The 18,287-nt window shown below is 39.7% G+C and overlaps 1 protein-coding gene across 1 annotated transcript in view; it reads left to right on the top strand.

Annotated features, from left to right (window-relative positions):
* ERBB4 (v-erb-b2 avian erythroblastic leukemia viral oncogene homolog 4) overlaps window positions 1-18,287 on the top strand; it is a gene marked incomplete at both ends in the record, with an annotated part of 112,172 nt that overhangs the window by 75,135 nt on the left and 18,750 nt on the right. Inside the window, 3 exons of the mRNA XM_009696912.1 lie at window positions 9,905-10,037; window positions 11,682-11,804; window positions 13,282-13,380. Of these exons, the coding sequence (XP_009695214.1) occupies window positions 9,905-10,037; window positions 11,682-11,804; window positions 13,282-13,380 (355 nt within the window). The remainder of the gene's footprint in view (window positions 1-9,904; window positions 10,038-11,681; window positions 11,805-13,281; window positions 13,381-18,287) is intronic.

Below are 18,287 nucleotides of genomic sequence, written 5' to 3'. Positions count from 1 at the left end.
CTGAAAAAGGAAAAAGAGAGGTTTTGGGTTTTTGTGGTTTTTTTTCCTTTTCTTTAAGCTGGATCACAGTTTCCCCAGAGGCTTGCCCTGCTCTGTTCTGGGACTTTCGCAGCTATTGAGAGAGGAGTATTTTTAACATTTGGAAGATGCATAGATAAGGCAGTATCTGCAATAAATTCTAGAATATTCTATCATACTGAAATTTGAGTGAAGGAAGAGCTGTTTTACTAAGTTATCATTTGCCTTTATGTGGGCCATACTGTACTGCAAAATAATCATAATAAAACAGCTGTTGCAGAGTCTAGGTTACTCTGAGCAGTATCCTTACCATGGACACGAGCTGTTTTGCTAGTAAAGTCACATCTGTGACTATCAAGATGATAGGAGGTTGCTGTGTGTACATAGATGCAAAAAAAAAAGAATAATCATCAGTAGAGCTGAGAATAGAAGATGAGGATAATGGTCACAAAGACTGGTTTCCCATGGCTTGCTTTACAGCTAGTGAAGTGCAACAGATTCCTTTGGGTGGCTGTGGTTGCAGAGGAGAGGAGTGAAGGTAGGTGGGTTTGAAGCTTCTAAGTTGAACTTTTCTGAATGGCCTCTGGGGAAATGCTGCAAGTGGGATGATGACTAGAATTAAGAGGAGTTGCAAGATACACCAGAGTTTCTTTCTGCTCCACTTGGTAATATAAGAACTACTGGGAGATAACTGATAATTACGGACATAGAAGAGTTTTTGGGCATGTTATCGTATAGGAGATGATCCTGTGTAAGCCTTGTATCAGAAGGAGGATCTCAATTTTATGTCAGTTTTTCCCCCATAATCAAATGGGATTTTCTAATGATTGATATAATTTGTGTAGGGCATTTAGACAGAATGCTATCCTTGTAAAATAATAGTGATAAATCTGAAAGCAGCTTCAGGTATACTAAGAAATAAATTCCTTATACCCTGCTCTTTACCTACCTTGGATTTTCCTCAATATTTATGAGGACCGGCTGAATTTATTCCTTAATGCACTCCATAAAGATAAATTCTGCATATTTAGAACTCAACTGAGAAGTAGCTAAACTGTATGTTGAAGTTAACAGCATCGTGGCCATTACTAGTATTCTAATAAATATCTCAAATGCTATATTTATATATACATTTGTATAGGTGCAGAATGAAGTGTTACTATTTTGATTTAGACTTTGAAGGAAAAAATTTTAATTCTGTGTATATATGTATGAATGTATGTAATACATGCACAATATATGGGTGCGTATTTCTGAACACATCCTTCTACACATCCTCAATGCACTCTAATCTTAAACTTGAGTCCGAAAGATGCTTTAATGCCATTACTTGTTAAAAAACCTCAGCTGAAACTGATGTAAGCTCTACGTTTATCACAAAACAAATGATTGGATGTGACAGGAAACTTGAAGATCGGGAACATAGTGTGACAGTTCTGTTCTCACCAGTTCATCATGTTCCATTTTGGTTTGATGTTGGTTTTTGGGTTGTTTGTTTGTTTTCCCCTCTGCCAGTGTCCAGTGCTGAACCTTAGTCTCACTGCTCACTCGCGTGAAGAGGCTTGTTCACCTTGGTGAGATGGCTCATGGGGGTGTAGATGCAGGGCTGGACCAGAAGTGATCTGACAGAAGTTCGGGCTCTCTTTGATGTGCAGAATCTGTTCTCACAAACAAGCAGCGTAAAGTCATACAGACTTCAGAAGGAGGGAATCCGGGACAAAATCTCAGACTTGATCTGCAAATACAGTCCTTGAAGCTTCCCTGCTATGAAATACTCCTGGAGCTTGTGAAAGGAAAAGCTCGTGGCCCCCCCATAGGATTAAAAGCTGGAACAGGAGATGGTCCAGTGTTCACAACCACTTAGACAAAAAAATCTGCTCTGTGATCCTTAAGTCTTCTGAACAATTACTCTCAGGAAAGACTGGCATTTCAAAAAACAATCAAAAGGGGCAGGTATAAAAAGGCAGATCGATGCATTTTCAAAAGAAAGATGATGATTTGTGAAGTAAAAATGAAGGGTGTGGGGTAGAGAAGCCTTCCTCTTGCAGCCCCGTAAAGGTAGGCAAACCACCTGTGCAGTCCTACAGACAAGATTTTGCTTGGTGATTGTGTATGGGCTTGGATGTTTTGTATGTTGAACAGCTCAATTTCAACAAACGCTTACCTGGAACTTAAGTAAATTACAAGCACTTTTCACTAGTGAAATTTGGAAACTGTTTTAAAAATAATAGCAGAAGGAAGAGCACAGTATTAAAACAGGTTTCCTCCTGTTGGTTATTTAAAATGCCCCTGAACATTCTTTCCTGTTCTCTATTCTTCATGATTTGATTCATCACCCAACTGAAGTGAATTTCCCTCTGTGTCCGGTACCAAATACTGGGTACCAAAAAGTTTGAAGAACAAAATAGTGAATGTCTAATTCATTGTGAATACGTGTCCTCAGAGATCTGATTGTTTTTCCGCACTCTGGCACATACACCTATCTACATAATTGTTTGTTAACTGTAAAGAAAAAACAGCATGCATTAGACTGAATCAAGCTACCACCTGAAATGTTAATGAATTCCTATGAAAACTGACTGTGGTATTCACTCATCTGTACAATCACTGGTGGGAGCAAAGCTGAGGGCAGGTTGAAATAATTTCTGAGCCAGTTAAGCTCAAGTTCAGCCTTCTGCTGGAGAGGTTGTACAGGACGTGGGGTGAAGGTAATTAGCCTGCCCATGTCTGCTAGAACATAGAATAGAACCCAGAAGGTAGCAATGAAGAAAACATTACAAAAATCTGCCCTGAACACCTGTTGCCGAGTGCAAGAATGTTCCTGCTCAGTTTCAATGGCCAATTTTATGCTAGGATTTGTATTCTCTATATGACCCGGCTCCCATTGAATGTTTGGGCTACCTACTGATTTGACATGGGCACTACCTTGTATTTCTTCAGCTCCTCAAGCAATGTAACGTGCTCTGCCCCAGACTGTGCTGCTCTGTGGTACTTTTAGGTTTGATAGTTAATGAATAGAACGCGATGCCACCAGACAAAGCAGTCTCTCAGCATATAATGTCATACAGGAAAATGCGCTTTATGTTTCTGTTTGAGAAAAGCATGTTTTCTTACTAATCATTTCATGTACACAGACGTAATCGTAGAGCCAGTTGACTGCAACCAGTTGCAGAGAAGCAGGCTGAGTTTATTGCTTCTAACAGGAATACTTTATGCAGAGAGAAACTCTTTGAGGTAATGTTGATGGTTTTAGTTTCAGAGCAGTCCATCAGCGCCCATGGTCATTACGGGTCTACTTTTCTTTATTTAAAACAAAATATTACTCTTCCCAGAGAAAATGGGAAATATGACAAGTTTATAAAGAGGATTGTTCTTTTACTTGATGAACTGGCCTCACCTGCAAGTCCAATCTAGAGGATTTAACTGGCTTTCTGTCACAGATAAATCAATCTACATTATATGGAACCTGACTTGGCATATTTTACAAGGAACATTAATCTGTTTACTTAAAGCACAAGCCTCAAAACAAAGTCACTGTGCAAGTTCTTAACAATAGCATTCCTTTTTTATGTTGTGGTAGAAGAGAAAAAATCTCAGCCTAAAAATACCAGGGGTGCAAGAAATGTCCGAGGGGCTTTTCAGTTTTATAGGGAGAGAAGCCCATGAAAAGCCTCCATATTGATACTGTAATTCCAGAGATTCCAGTATTTATTCCCAGTCAACTGTATTAACAGGGAGTTAAAATTGAGAGTTCTTAGTAATTTATGGTGAAAACAGAACAGAGATGTGGTGGTTCTCCTAAATTATGCCATTCAGGTTTAAAACTAGTTTTGAAGAAATCCATTGTGCACACATTGTGTGTGTGCTTAATGATAATAAAGATGTCATAAATTTATAATCAATACAGATTAAAGTCTAGAATTCTAGGTTATATTAATTTTCAAAACTATACTTAATATTTTTTTCTTTGTCCTCACTTGTTTTGCTGAGTGAAAACAGGAATCCTAACTTTAAAAAAAAAAAGAGGCATGAGTGGGACACACTTTTACAATTTAAGGAATGTACATAATATATTTGTTTGCATCTTGTTGGTGTTTTGTTTTCAGTAAACACTGTGATAATCAAAATATATGCAAACGTTCAGTAAATGATGTCACCGTATGTTAAACATTTTGATGTAACCTAACAGCACATCTTGGTTAGTGGTATACTGGAGAAGGAAAGGGGGTACATTGGCAGCTAAGAGACTGCAAGTCTCTGTTCTGCACATGTCCTTCTCGTTTGGCAAAGCCAGTGAAAAAACTTTGAGCATACAGAAAACTTCATTGTAGTGATCTAGAAATGTCCTTAAATACTTGCTTGAGGAAGACTTGGATACAGGAACCAGTCTGAGTAAGGAAAATCAGTTTTGACTATAGATACCTGTTTGTCGGCATTAGCCTTGTCCAAAGCAAAAACCGTGTTTGATGTTTAACTGCTGAATGGACCTAGACATGGACTGCAAGATTGTGGTCATTTTGCATATTGAAAAGTTGTGGCTAGAACTATCTGCCAGCAGTGTTTAACTGCAGCAGGTTGACAGTACAATGGAATGCAGTTTGCCCATATCTAGACTAAATGTGGAATCGGTAGTAATCGTGAAATGAGCTGTGAGTTAAAATTTGTGTTTACGCATGATAAAAACTCGTAATCTGTACATAAATGGTGACATTTGCCAGTGTTCGAGCCCTCAGATGAGGTGAGGAAAGGGGGAAGGGAACCTTGTTCTTGAAAAAGAGAAATACAAAGCAAAGCACGTCTTAACGTGAACAACATTAAATGAATTCTTCCCACCCCTGGGGAGCACCGTTTCGTGAACAGCAGGCACTCTGGAAGTTGTGTTTTGTAGAGCTCTGCCAGGGGAGTGTTATTTGTGTAAAATATATACAAATTTGCTTCCCAGTCTGGTGGTTTATCCTGTATATTTAAAATACTAAGATTATCATTCCAGGATTGGCAGAATCTGTTAGATCTCTAAAAGTGTAGCTTCAAAGGCAGCTGAACTCCACACTGATGGAAGGGATGAGGAAGGCCGAACGTATGAGTCATCCGTCAGGAAAAAAAATAATGCCTTGATAACGAAAATTTACAAGAAGCGACTACTTAGCAAATACTCAAGGTTCTAATGAATCCTGTTTGATTATATAGATAAAACTCAAAGGAGGGGAGGGTAGAAGCAGGAACTTAAAGCCCTCTAACATCTTGGCTTCAAACCTCAATTTGTTTACATATCGTATTAGATGGGTTAATGCCAAAGATAGAAAAACAGGCGTTCTTTCTCAGCTTTCCTCCATGGACCACAATTCTATTTCCTTTCCCCTTTCTGCTGCACTTTCCAGTCAAGAGTATGAGACCATGTACTCATCTAAATCAGTAATTAGGCTTTAATATCTGGTCTTAAAGCACCATGGGAATTGTAGGTGTTTTGGAGTGGATGGAATGATACGAGCCTATTTGTTGAGCACCTTGTCCATCTTGGAAGATTAACTTTGAACTTCTTGTCTCAATTCTGGTGTGTGGGAGTGAGTATTGCATGCTTTCTAAATATGAAGACACAGTACACGTTTAAAAAGAAATATATATTATTCATTTCTCCTAAGGGAATGCTAGCATCTTACTTTCAACTTTTAGCCACAGATACAGTTTCCAGTTTACAAGGCAGGAATTTTCGCATGTTGTGATTTCCACACACACACCCCCCCCTCCACTGCCTCCCCTGCTGCCACCTTTTCCAGTCATTAATAATGGAGTATTCTGCCCTCAGCTGAGGGAGGGGTGAGGGATAACAAATTAATTATGTGGGGTTGAATTATGATTCGGGGCCATATTTGTTGGACTACTCAGTCTATTTTGATGAGCATGAAAGTCCAGAAACACCTGGCAGAGATTGTTTTCATCCTCTGGGGTAGATTTTCAGCATGTAGAAGAAAGTAGTGGCTGTATCAGGAGTTTCCTGTTGGTGGGTTTGTAGTGGAGCTGAAAGAAGTGTGAGCTAGGATCGACTTTTGGCTGTTCGTTATTTATGCTGGATGGGAAGGACTGACCTGAAACTTCCTTTCTTTGCTTGCCTTTAGCCTTTCTGAGCCCTAATAGAGAAATGAGACCTCCATGCTTTTAAAAATACCTGTAACAAAAAGGAGTTTTTTGATAGTGAAATTTTTGTCTCTGCATCAACATTGCTGCTGTTAACTTTCATGGATTTAGTTTTAAGTGGGCAGTAGTCTGAGGTGGGCAAATGTAGCAAATTGCATTCACAGAGGTTGATATGGGACAGTAATGTAACAAAAGTGTGAGTGGATTAAGCCATTAATGCCACTAGAGAGAAGGAGATTTATGTGTCCAGCTGTATGTGAAGCTGAACTGTTGGTTTGGTGCATATGCAAAAACCAAGATTGGATTGAAAAAACAAAATGGGAGAAATATTTCATGTCTTCAACAACATCTCTGATACGTGCTACCTTGCAGGGAGGATCCATGTTAAACAACCTTAACAATTGTGTAAAAGAAGGGTAAGCAGGCTGTTAATGAAATTCACTAGGGTATTCAATATAAGACACTGCAACCATGAAAATAGTAGAGAGTTTATACAGGAGAACTGACGATATTAGCAGAATAGATAGAAAAGCAAACTCAGCCTGACGAAAAAAGTAAAAATAACCCAAATGAGGTAGGTGACACCCAGAAAACTAGGCTTAGAGAACAGTCTTCATGTGGTTGGAAACAAGTGAAGTGCGCCGATGATACCAGAAAGCACTGAAGGCAGTGACTTTTCATTTGGTAGTGTAGCAAAGAGAACAGGATTGTTGACTTTGGGGCTCAGCTTAGTAGCAGAGTGAGGAGCAGCCGCACGGCATGCAGTCCCTGCCTTTGCCGTCTGTGATGGTTGTGTCTGTCACGATGGTTATGCAAGGACAGTGGACTTAGGAGCGAGGGCACCTGATCACTGTTTGAGTTGAAAATAGAACTTTTCCTGTATTTCAGTTATTTGTTTAGCATTTAAGTGTGTTTCTTTTTTTTCTCGCATGCTATTTTATTCCTTTTACACTCCCTTTTTAAGCTTGCTTAGTAGTACATTTAGATGGTAGCTCCAGAAAATTCAGACATAAGGTGCAATTACAGCATATTTCACATTAATGACTAAATGCTTGTTTGGTGAAGTTTTTGAAAAGTATTTGCTTTTTTTCGATTCACTACTAAAAATGATGGGGACTTTCTTTTAAAGTCAGTGAGAGTTGACATCATGGATCATAAAGATTCATTTTGAACCCCTGTACTCTATAACAATAGAAGAGCTGCAAGGAATGTGTAACTTCATTTTCTCTTCTTCACTAGTTGTTTTGTCTCCTTTGGAACTGTTTCCTTATTATAGTCTATCATGTAAATATCGTTTGGACCATTTTTAGTGTACACAGTACCATAAAACTATAATTATTTATTTTGACAGCTATTATGATAGTTATTAATATGCACTTTAAAGCTGGGAGATCTCCTGCCTGTTTTGTTAGCCTGTGGTTTGGTGGTGTTCATTAAAAATTATATGATTGTTCATACAGCATAAAAAAAAAAAAATTCCTCTGCTGAAGAACATTAGTCAGTACTGTCTTTTGATGTCCGGTGTTTTTCGTAATTGCCTATTGAAGAGTTTCTTGCATCAGTACCATGGAAAGCACATGCAAATGAAGAGGTGTGTTGTTCCAGGTGGATGTGCCAGGTCCTTTAATCTGAGCTCTGCACTCAAATTCAGCAGAGTAACCAATGTCTTAAGGCTGAAGTAGATGAAGAAGGATTGTCTCTGCCTGAGGAGTAGGTGGTACTGGACTTGTATTTCCCAAACATCACACTCCATTTCACGGCCAGACAACATTCAGCTGCCTGTATTGGCAGGCTTTATGGTTTCCATCGTAAAGTCTTTGAACTGTAATAGATCTTACAGTGTTGTGTAATGTTAATGTGTTTTCCCTGGGCAAACATGATAGTAGTGCTTTAATAACTAGATGTAGAGTATGAGGCTTTGTTACCATGAAGTGAGTGACACAATAGGATTGGATCTGGAGGATGAAATAGGTAATGGTCCCAATGACTAGACTATGTTTGCTGCAAGGGATTTTTCTTTGGGTTAGCTCCAGTCTGATCCTGTGGACCTTAATGCTAGTTAGAGGTTGGAGCACGTTGGGTGCGCTCCAGAAAGATACATCTTCTGGTTTGTGTCTGAAATGAATCCAGGTTGTGTACTTTGAGATCTGTCTGAACCACTGCAGTGACAAGAGACAGTTAGGACAGTTTAGAGATACAGACTTCAAAAGGGTACTCAGTGGCAATGTAGACACACCTTAACATACCAAACCAGGTTAGATGGCACTGCTTCCCACTGCTCTCCTTTGTGCTGGGACATAAAAAGAAGAGTAAAGGGTCAGATATGTCAATTTACAATTTCTGTGGGAGACTCCTTTAAGTTTTCAATAGCTGTGTGGTACATTTTTATTAATGGCCATAACGTGTCTTTCATCATCATTCAGACATAACCAACGCAGGCTGTTAAAGCATAACAGTGATATTTCCACAATCTTGACAACAGCTAGCCTGTTTCCTGTAGTTACCAGGCAGTGATTTTGGCACCATTTATATACTCGGCAGCTGTCATGTTGTCTCTCTTTACCCATTTGGGTACTTCTGTCCAGCCGTTGTTGGAGGGATGTTAAATGCTGTGACTGTGTTCATGTTGGGAAGTTGCTGGTGTGCTGTGAAAATGCCTAATTTAAGATTTTGGTTTGGAGGCTGCTGCCCACCCTTTAGAGATGGAGCGAGGAGGGAGAGAAAGAAAACTGCATCAGAGTACCGGTCGCTTCGACTTTCTCTTTGGAGGGGAGCCTTCCTTCCACTGACTGTGTAGGTGATGTCCAAATGTGGGCACCTAAGTCAAACAGAGTGACTCTCTGAGAGAGTCTTTTTGTTTTGTGCTTGTATAGTATCTACCATGATGCCAGCCTGCTATATCTTATCACTATGGAAAAACAAATTGGTAATTGTAGCTCCTGCTGCTCAAGAGCCTGGAATGCTGAAAGGAGTTATAGGAGTAGTGGGTGGGACAACAGGTCTTGTGCCAAAGCTGAGCCTTGCTTGGCATTGTTCACAGGAGTTTTTTGGCTCCAACACACCAGTCTTTTTGTCTGGAATTTGGCTATGCTGAAAAGCCACAGCAAAACCAAATGGGTGCAACCGTAACCCCTGACCAAAATGTTTGTGTGTAATAATAATGAACCAGTAGTTCCAAGAGGGTGCGTGGTTCTAGTTGTGAATTACGTTATTCGAATACAAATACTCTCTACTTGAGGAAGGTGTACGCATGTGATGCCTCCAGATTGGTCTATGAAACACCATGTTTGAAGTTGCCTCTCACTTCCTTCCTACTCAGGAAGGCACATCGTATTGGTAGTTTGGGAGTTTTTTGTTAGTTTTCCCCTAAGCGCATGAGCCCATGGTTTGATCTAGATGGAGCCAAAGAGTAAGCATAGTTAAAGTTCTTGCAGGAAAACTGCAGTTTCCTGTATCCTCATTTTGCCATTGCAGGTTTGCGTTTGCCATCAAAGTGCATGTTATGTCTCCTTGTCCACACAACTCCTCACATGTGCATGGCGATTTGAAAAAAGCAGAATTGGTATATTGGTTAAAAACAAGAGAAGTCATACCACATGTTAATGTGTTTCCCCTGACTTCCCATTTGGACTGATTTAGAAATTGTAGTCATAAGGTAGTTAATAAGCTTTCCAAGTGATTGTGTTTTATGTACCCAACCGTTCTTTGGTCTGTCACCCTACCTAAAAATAAAGCCTCTGATTCTGATTGCTAGAACCCCTCTGATTGCTGCGGGAGTTATTGGTGGCCTCTTCATCATCGTCATTGTGGGCCTGACATTTGCCGTGTATGTTCGACGCAAAAGCATTAAAAAGAAGAGAGCGTTGCGAAGATTCCTGGAGACTGAGGTGAGAGTGCGCTACTTCTCACAGGATATTTGAAAAGAGCTGTTGTGCTTTTATATTAAAGGTGTTCAGGGTCTTCAGTCCAGTTACCAGAGAGGTCTGTAGAAATCCTTTTGCTAACTTCTGCAGGACTAAACTAATGGAATGAATGAAGCCATTTCAAGATGCTAGTTTTCTGTACATACATAGATTCGTGGCTTCTGAAGACCAAAAAAGATCCTCATGATCACAAAGTCACGTGTGGGGAAGCTGTTGTCTTGGCTTAGAAACTGAAGATTAAATCAGGAGCATCCTGAGATAAACACACAAGCAACTGTAGCCTCAGCTAAAGTCTCTGTTCCTAGGTGGAGACTGTTAGCAGACCTATTCTTTCTGCAGCTGCAAGTGCTTTTTCAGACCCCACAACACTTGTCCCTGCCATACCTGGGTTGGTGGATGGTGGCACCGAAACTGTTTTCACCCTTCACAAACTGAAAATACAGAAGCGTACTGCCAGTCTGCCTGCTTTGCTTTTAGAGAAAACCACCTTTCTTTCACAGTGCAAGTACTGGACATCTAAAGTGGAAAGGAGGAAAGAGAAATCACTCTCAAAAAAGTACAGCTCACAGATTATTTCTGTGATAACCTGACTTGTTGCTGTTTGGGTTTATTATGTTTTCTTACCCCAATAATTTTCAGATACCAGTATTTTTACCTGAATTTTTAGTCTGGTCAATTGATTAAGTAGTTCATGGTGCCCAAAGAGCCATAAAAGTAGTTCTGAAACTGCAGAGCATGGTGCATTTAACCTAATAAATAGACAACTTTGAAATGCTGAAGTGGTTGCAAACCAATTTTAATAGAAGTAGCCCTGAATTATTTTCCTCATCCTGTAAAGGAACAGACTATTTTTCATTGTTTAGAGTATTGTCCTTTTCATGTATTTTTGTTATATTTTTAAAGCAGCATTGTTTTTGTGGCAGAGACGGTATAATGTTGGGATTTGGAAGCATTTTAAACTGAATGTGCCATTGTGGCTCATTTACAAAGTTTCTTGGGACATCTTGAGCATATTGTTTAATTGTGCCTTTTTTGCAGTAAATTAGTAGCTGTTATAAATTAGTGGTCTGCTACAAGATGTTTTCTCCTTAAGGCTCTCCTCCTGTGTCGTCTAACAGAAGTTCAGAAAAATAGTCCCTTCCCCAAATCAGAATAAGAACATGATGAGCCATTAAGTCAGGGCTATTAAAAAGAAATATGACCAACTTAAAAGACACTAAAATGGGCAAAAATAGAATGTGGTGCACTGATAATAAATGCTGTATTTCTGTCATGTAGAAAATATTTATACTGCCTCCATTAGCAAAAGTCCTTGGGTGTGTTATTGTGACACCAATTCAATTTCCAGTTCATAATTCCGTCATGCAATTCCTGGTGAAAACTATTACATGTTGAGTGAGGATTTTCTTTATCTGGTCTCTTGGTTTCATAGCATTGCTCATTTGCTTTTAAAGGCCAGAAATCCCTCCACAAGTTAGCAGGTCAGTGGTCAGTAGACCGCACCACTGTCTTATTCCAGTATTTAGTTGGATTGATTGTTTTCGGTATGAATTTCTGATGGGTCTTCACATTTTCAAATGTTTAAGACTGTTGGCTTTTCCTTCATAGCTTGTGGAACCCTTGACTCCAAGTGGCACAGCACCCAACCAAGCACAGCTTCGTATACTGAAGGAAACTGAGCTGAAACGAGTCAAGGTTCTTGGCTCTGGAGCCTTTGGAACCGTATACAAGGTAAGAGTCTTCACTATACAGCAGTGAGTTTCCTCAGGTAACTTTTGAACAGTCAAGTTTGGCATTGCAGCAAAGCACCCTGTACTGTGGATGGGTTCATGAGCCCTACGTATCTGGGAAACTCAGGATAGTGGAATTGTGTGGGGGGAGTGCATCTTCACGCTCAAATGTTGACTCCGGTTTTAATCAGACATGCAGATGTTATTTCGGGGTGAGAAAAGGTGCGTCAACCACAATCATTCTTGCATGCAAGAGGACTACACGAGCTGGGCTGTCTTGATATTAAAATGCAGTATCAGTTTGTCATTCTGTTCTTACGTAATGACTTTACAGTACGCTTTTGGAAGCTAGATAAACTTTGTCTCTCATTTCGCAAGTGTCACATGGGTCTTGTGATAGTAATAACGCCTTGAAAACAATATTGTTGTTAGCTAAACTCTAATACTTTTTGTTTCTTCCATTTAAATAGAAAAGATGAGTTATGTCAGTGCACCTTTTAACAACCAGGATGTAAGAGCAGAACCCACAAGGGAGAAACTACTTCCGTTAAAGATTTATTTATTTACTTATTTTTAAGATCTGTTTGTCATGTCCAAATCTCAAAGGCATGAAGTAGGGCTTAATGGGCAAGTCAAACCAATCACCCAACCCTTTGGGAGCACCCCAAACCTGCCAAATCAAGGTGGTAGGTCAGAGCACTGAAGGAGGACAGAGACTGCATCTGTCTTCAAACTGAGGAGCAAATGGAGGAAATACAGACCAGGTCACTAGCAGCTACAAGGTCATGGGAATACGTTTTTGAATAATCAATTTGAGTATACTGAAACAATAATAAAATGACAGAGATGGGTGCCATGAGGTTGCCAAGAACACAGCAATAGTCAAGAAGGATGGAAAAGTAGCCCGAGAGACACACAATTTGTGAATTTTAATTTTAAAATTTACTGTCTAGCCATCTAAGCTTTTAATTCTCAGATATGAGTTAGTTAGAGAAATAACTCCTGAATGTTTCACTCTAAAGATGTGTTCTCAGAGTATCCTGTTCCTGCATGGTAGTATGACCTGATGATAATCGGTTTTGAGAGTTTCCTGATAGCTTCAGTGAGTTCAGCATCAGAATCCAGACAGCAAATCCAGATTTTTGTTTAATTTTATCAGAACCAGTAGTCAGTGGAAAAAATATGTGCATCATTGACTTTACTCTCTAGAAACCTGGTTGTGGACAAGAAGATCAAGGGGGCCTGATGAGGACATTCACTGATGCAAGATCTTTCATTTTACATAAGTGTTTACTTTTGGTGTAAGAAGTAGTTCTGTGGGGTTTTTATTGCTTTATAGCTTTGTGTGCTCTCGGTTCTGACGTTCATAACTGATCTGCATAATGTGACAATGCATCAAAAAGAACTGTAACTCTGAATGAAGTTTTTATGATTGTTGTCTTATTAGTCTTCTGTCACTTTTCCTTCTTTCTCTCTAGGGTATTTGGGTCCCTGAGGGAGAAACTGTAAAGATTCCTGTGGCCATTAAGATCCTTAATGAGACCACTGGTCCGAAAGCCAATGTGGAATTTATGGATGTAAGTAAGAGATGATCAGTGGTTTTGAGTTTTGACCGGGGACGGGGAGGTGCAGGTTGGGTCGGGTGTCTTTCTGTAGTCCACAGAGATTGTAAAAAGGAATTTCTGCAAGTTTTCTTTCATTATGTTAAGTAGTAGAAGGAGGCTTGTACACAGGACCAATATTGTGCTGGTGTTCACCAAGTGGTACAATATCATATGTCTAGAAAAACTCAGCTGTGGAGATTTTGTGTGTAGGCCATTTCCCTTGTTCCCTTAGTCTTTGACAAGCTGTCTCAGGATTAGTGCATATCCATAGCATTCTTTATTGCAGCAATGTTCAACCAACCAACCAAAACCAACCAGGTGCTGCTTCTCTGAAGCTGTAGAGCTAGGCAGATCTGTATGAGGCAAGCTCTGTCCTGTTTAGTTTGTTGATGTATATCATTCCATTCTGTAAGTACCTGCGCTACCAGGGTAATGCCAGTGTCATCGTAATGAAGGGCTGAGTTTTTCACTGTGCAGATGTGATGGACCCCAAGATGCTTGGAGTTTTCTTATAAATGGTATTTCCATCAGTGGAAGACTGAAACTCCTCTGTCTCGCATGCTGGATATTTTTTGTTTCCATGGCAGAGAAGCTAGAGACAAGAGAGGAGTTCCAGGGCAGCATCTTACCATGTATGTGAGTCTCCTCTGGTGCAGAACTCGCAGGAACAGGAATTTAGCCTCAGCTCTCTTTTGCTACGGTGTTCCTGAGAACTAAGCACTGAGAGTCTGGGAGCTGCCAGCAGCAGCAAATCATAATAGATAGGGATAAAAAAAAAATATGCTGGATTTTAAAAGCTTTTTTGCTTTTCTAATCTGTTAATATGTTAATAAGAGGTCAAGATCATAATTTTCATGAATGTTCTGTGTTCACAGAGACTATGCAATCAGTTTTTAGCTCCATGTCAAGATCAAGCCTCATTGACACTGTGAATGTGTATGTCATATTCAGTGATAATTTTTTGACAAATCATAGAAATTTGCACTTTTTTGTAAATCCCTCTTGTGAACTTGAAAATTAATAGGACTTTTAAGTCTTGAAGATCTTTTCAGTGTATAGGCTTTATTTGGTTAACATCAATGAGACTAAACCATAAGGAGAATGTACCCCCATTGTATAGTCTATTCTTCCATCTAGAAATTAATAGAAATCTACAGTTATGGGTTTAGCCGTTTCAGATAAATTATCATGCGTGAGTTTTTAGGCAATTGAACGAAGGCAATATAGATGAAGGGATTTCCTGTGTTTTTTACAGAGAACTGCATGTTTATGTTGATAACATTCAATAATCATTGTGGATAAATGAAAAAAAAGGCCATTTTGACCCTGTTCAAAAGGAATGAATTGCACTAAAGGGATAAAGAGTATTAGGTGTTTGCTTAATAGAAACAATAATGGTCAACAGTGTTGTTAGTGGTAGGCCTGCAGAAAGAGGAGAGCTGGCATTCAACACCCTTTTGAAGTGAACGTGCAGGGAGTGCAAGGCCGCTGAATGCGGCCTGCTCTCCATGTCTGATGCTGGTGGTCAGTGATGTTCAGCTTCAAAGTAAGGGAATTGTTATCACTGTGTGAAAGTCAGTGGAACTGAGCAACTTGTGCCAGCTGAGGATCTGACGCCTGATCTGATACAGAAATAATAGTAATATCTCCTTCTCTGATATTGATTAACCTTGAAGCACACTACAAAGAAAACATGAGGTCCTTGTTAAACGACACAGTTACTTGTCTGAGGTTTCATAGCCCAGCTTAATCAGCTGACTTAGTTCACAAGACTATGTTTACCTCCAATGTATGCATAATAACATCTGATAAATGGCTCAGAAATGATGAAGGTTTTTTGGAAACTCTAGAGATTTTAACTATGTATGGTACTGTCACGCTAGAAAAGGTTTGTCTTTAACAGTTTCTCATGAGTCTCTGACCCAGTGGTAACAAGGTGAGAGAAAAGTTAAGCTTATTTTTAGTCCTAGAAGCTAATAATAGCCTAAAGGTTATTTTTAATCATCATAAAAAAGAATTGAACTTTGTCATTAGTTGATATAAATGGCAATAGAGAAATAAGATGTTTTGTATCAATACTGCCTTTGATATCTGTACAGTGGTCTGTAACATCCTTTGCTGTACTGCATTGATGAAGATTTAATGTCATTCTTTTGAAATAATTGCTCATGCAATTGTACTGATGTTCCTGCCATCCTCACCTCCTAACCCAGTCATACATCTCCTGAAACAAGCCACATTTTTAAAGAGAACGACCTAGGCGTGGTTTATGGTTTTAATGTGACCACTCCTCTCTGTCCCAGAAAGGACATAGTATTAAACTCTTTTTAAAATTTTAAGCTATTACATGGAGATAACTTAAATATCTTTCATTAAAGAATAAGTTGTAGTCGAAAAACATGTTTTACTCATTCTCACTCCAAGGCTTTGGTCAGTATAACTATCCTGACAAAAATTGATACTGTTTACTGGTGTTAGTGTATGAGGAAAATTGAAGTGTACATATGAAAGCAAAATGCATCAACTGTGTTCTCAGTGTAATGAGTATTACGATTAGTCATTGTTGTTTAAAAGCAGTTGTATCAGATTTTTTGAAGGTATATGGGTGGCTAAGTGCCATTATGAACATAGTGGGGGTTAACTCTTAAATAAGTGTCTGACATGTTGATTGTGAACGGGAAGAGGAGGTTAGTGGGAAGGAGGTGTCATTATGAGAGTCACACCCTTGACTTTCATTTTATTGTACTTGTCAAGTACAGGTGTGCTTTTGTCAGCAATTGCTCCTTACTTGATTGTGTACGCCCTTGTACTTGCAAGGAGAACTTAGTATTCCTTTTTGAGAGGCCCTGGAAAATGTAAAGCCTCTTGTAAACAGTGATTTATGTACAGAGAGAGTACTTGGGACATGTCAGTGTCTACAGAAATAGCTGGTATAGATGTTAGTGGCTTTTTCCGTAGGCTCTGGTTAAAACTTCTCATGTTGGCAGAACGTAAGTCTGAAAGTGCTCCGTGAGCTCTTGAAATTCTGCTAAATGTTATGCTAAAAGAGTAAAGAACAACAATTTGGCTACTGGGCTGTCATTTCAGCCCCTTGAACACCCACTAATGGATCTGTAATGACTATAATGATATAATGCATGATGTTAGCACCCGCTATGGCCAAACGCCTCCCACCTTCCTCCCATCAGGGGATGATGAATTGGCCGTCATCAAAAAGTACATCCCCTATTTGGAATTTTTCTTCAGGGAGTTTTAGCAGAATCTGTTCTCCAGGCTTTCTCCACACATTCCCATCTAGCTCTTTCTTCTTTTACTCTGCTCCCTGCTTTCTTACATAGTTTTTATCACTGCAGTAATCTGTGTCTGTTACAACAACGCAAGCTGAAGTCTACTAAGTAACCCATAACCGCCTTCTCCAGGGCAGAAGAAAAATGTACATGTGGACTTCTGTGGGTTTGTTTTCACCGTGCAGAGGTTGTTGCTACTGTTTTGTAAAATGTAAGTTTATTTTTTTTCCACGTATTTCTGGATACATATTATCTCTGTAATAGTTTCATAGTCTAAAGAATTTCCCCTCAGGTGTTGAAACAGGTGCTTAAGTTGTGGGGTGTAGTTTCTCCTCTCTGTTTGGGTGGTCACACTTCGTTGTCCCCAGAAGGGCGCCGGAATTTGAATTCAGAGCGCAGGCTTTCTTGCTACTGGTCTGCCTTCAAGGCTGTCTGGGAGGGGAGTCACCAGCAGACGCAGGGGGGTAGCAGGAGGGAACAATGTCCTGCTCCTCACCCTAAGGCCGGTAACAGAATATATGAGGCTCCTGAGTTTTAGGGAGGGAAGAGAGGCTTGTTGTGAGGAAAAAAGGCAAATACGCAGCTGAGAGGCTACTTGATAGTAGAACAGGGACTTACAATTTCACTCCCTCACAATTTCCTCTCCTTAGCCTCAAATTATTTGACTGTTATAATTGCCTGATAAGTCAAGTAGCCATTGGCCCGATCAGATGGTTTAACATCAAACCAGATGCTCGACTGGTAATGTAATACATTCTGAAGTCATGCTGCAGTTGGGAAGCACAGCAAACTGTCTTTGAGGCGAGAAAAAAAAAAGGTATTTAAACTAACTTGTCATGGGGAAGCAGACAATTGATGAGGGCCTTTCCTCTCTAGCCCTCTAAGCTTGGGGTTTCCAGGAAGTAATCCTGTGAGCTGTGATTCTGCCCAGGGTTTTGATCCACTTACAAGTTTAATCTATCCTCTCTGAACTTAAATGCTCCATTATCTGTTAGAAAATAATTAGAGGCTGCAAGCACAAGTCTACATACACAGGGTTCCTTGGGAGTCCCTGAGCTCATTGAGATGAAGACAGTTTGACTGATGGTGGTCAGCTGATATTGGGCCAGAAGCTAATAATAGAAGGCAGTGCTGCTTAGCTAGGTGAGAAAGTTAACTTGGGAAAAATTAAACTGAAGGGTTTGGAATTTATGGGTGGAAATAAATTTCCCATTCTCATTTGTTTCCTGGTAAGAGAGCTTCAGAGGCAGTTGGTTTCTTTTATGGTTTTATAATTAAGATCTAGGGGGCTTCTTGACTTCGCCTGGACTTACTGTGGTTCCTGGCTGTCTCTAGGAGCAGCGTTCAGCGTGCTGGAGAGCATTTGTCAAGTGAAGTGTAAAGGTAGTAAGTGACAATGACCTCCACCAGGCATGCAGCAAACAAAACAAAGCTGCATATAGGGGACTGTACCCACATCTTTTATTTATGTCTGACGTAATTAACTAAATTAATAAAGCAGTCAGATGTCTTGTACTGCAAAAAGAAAGAGAAACAGCTTTTCCTAAATTGTAAGCCTGTCTTATAATAAAGACAAGTTGTCAAGATGTATCA

This window comes from Cariama cristata, unplaced genomic scaffold (assembly GCF_000690535.1).
Source record: "Cariama cristata isolate BGI_N322 unplaced genomic scaffold, ASM69053v1 scaffold9633, whole genome shotgun sequence".
Taxonomy (NCBI): Eukaryota; Metazoa; Chordata; class Aves; order Cariamiformes; family Cariamidae; genus Cariama; species Cariama cristata.
The sequence above is the reverse complement of the archived record's forward strand: the minus strand, read 5'-3'. Positions and strand labels throughout refer to the sequence as shown.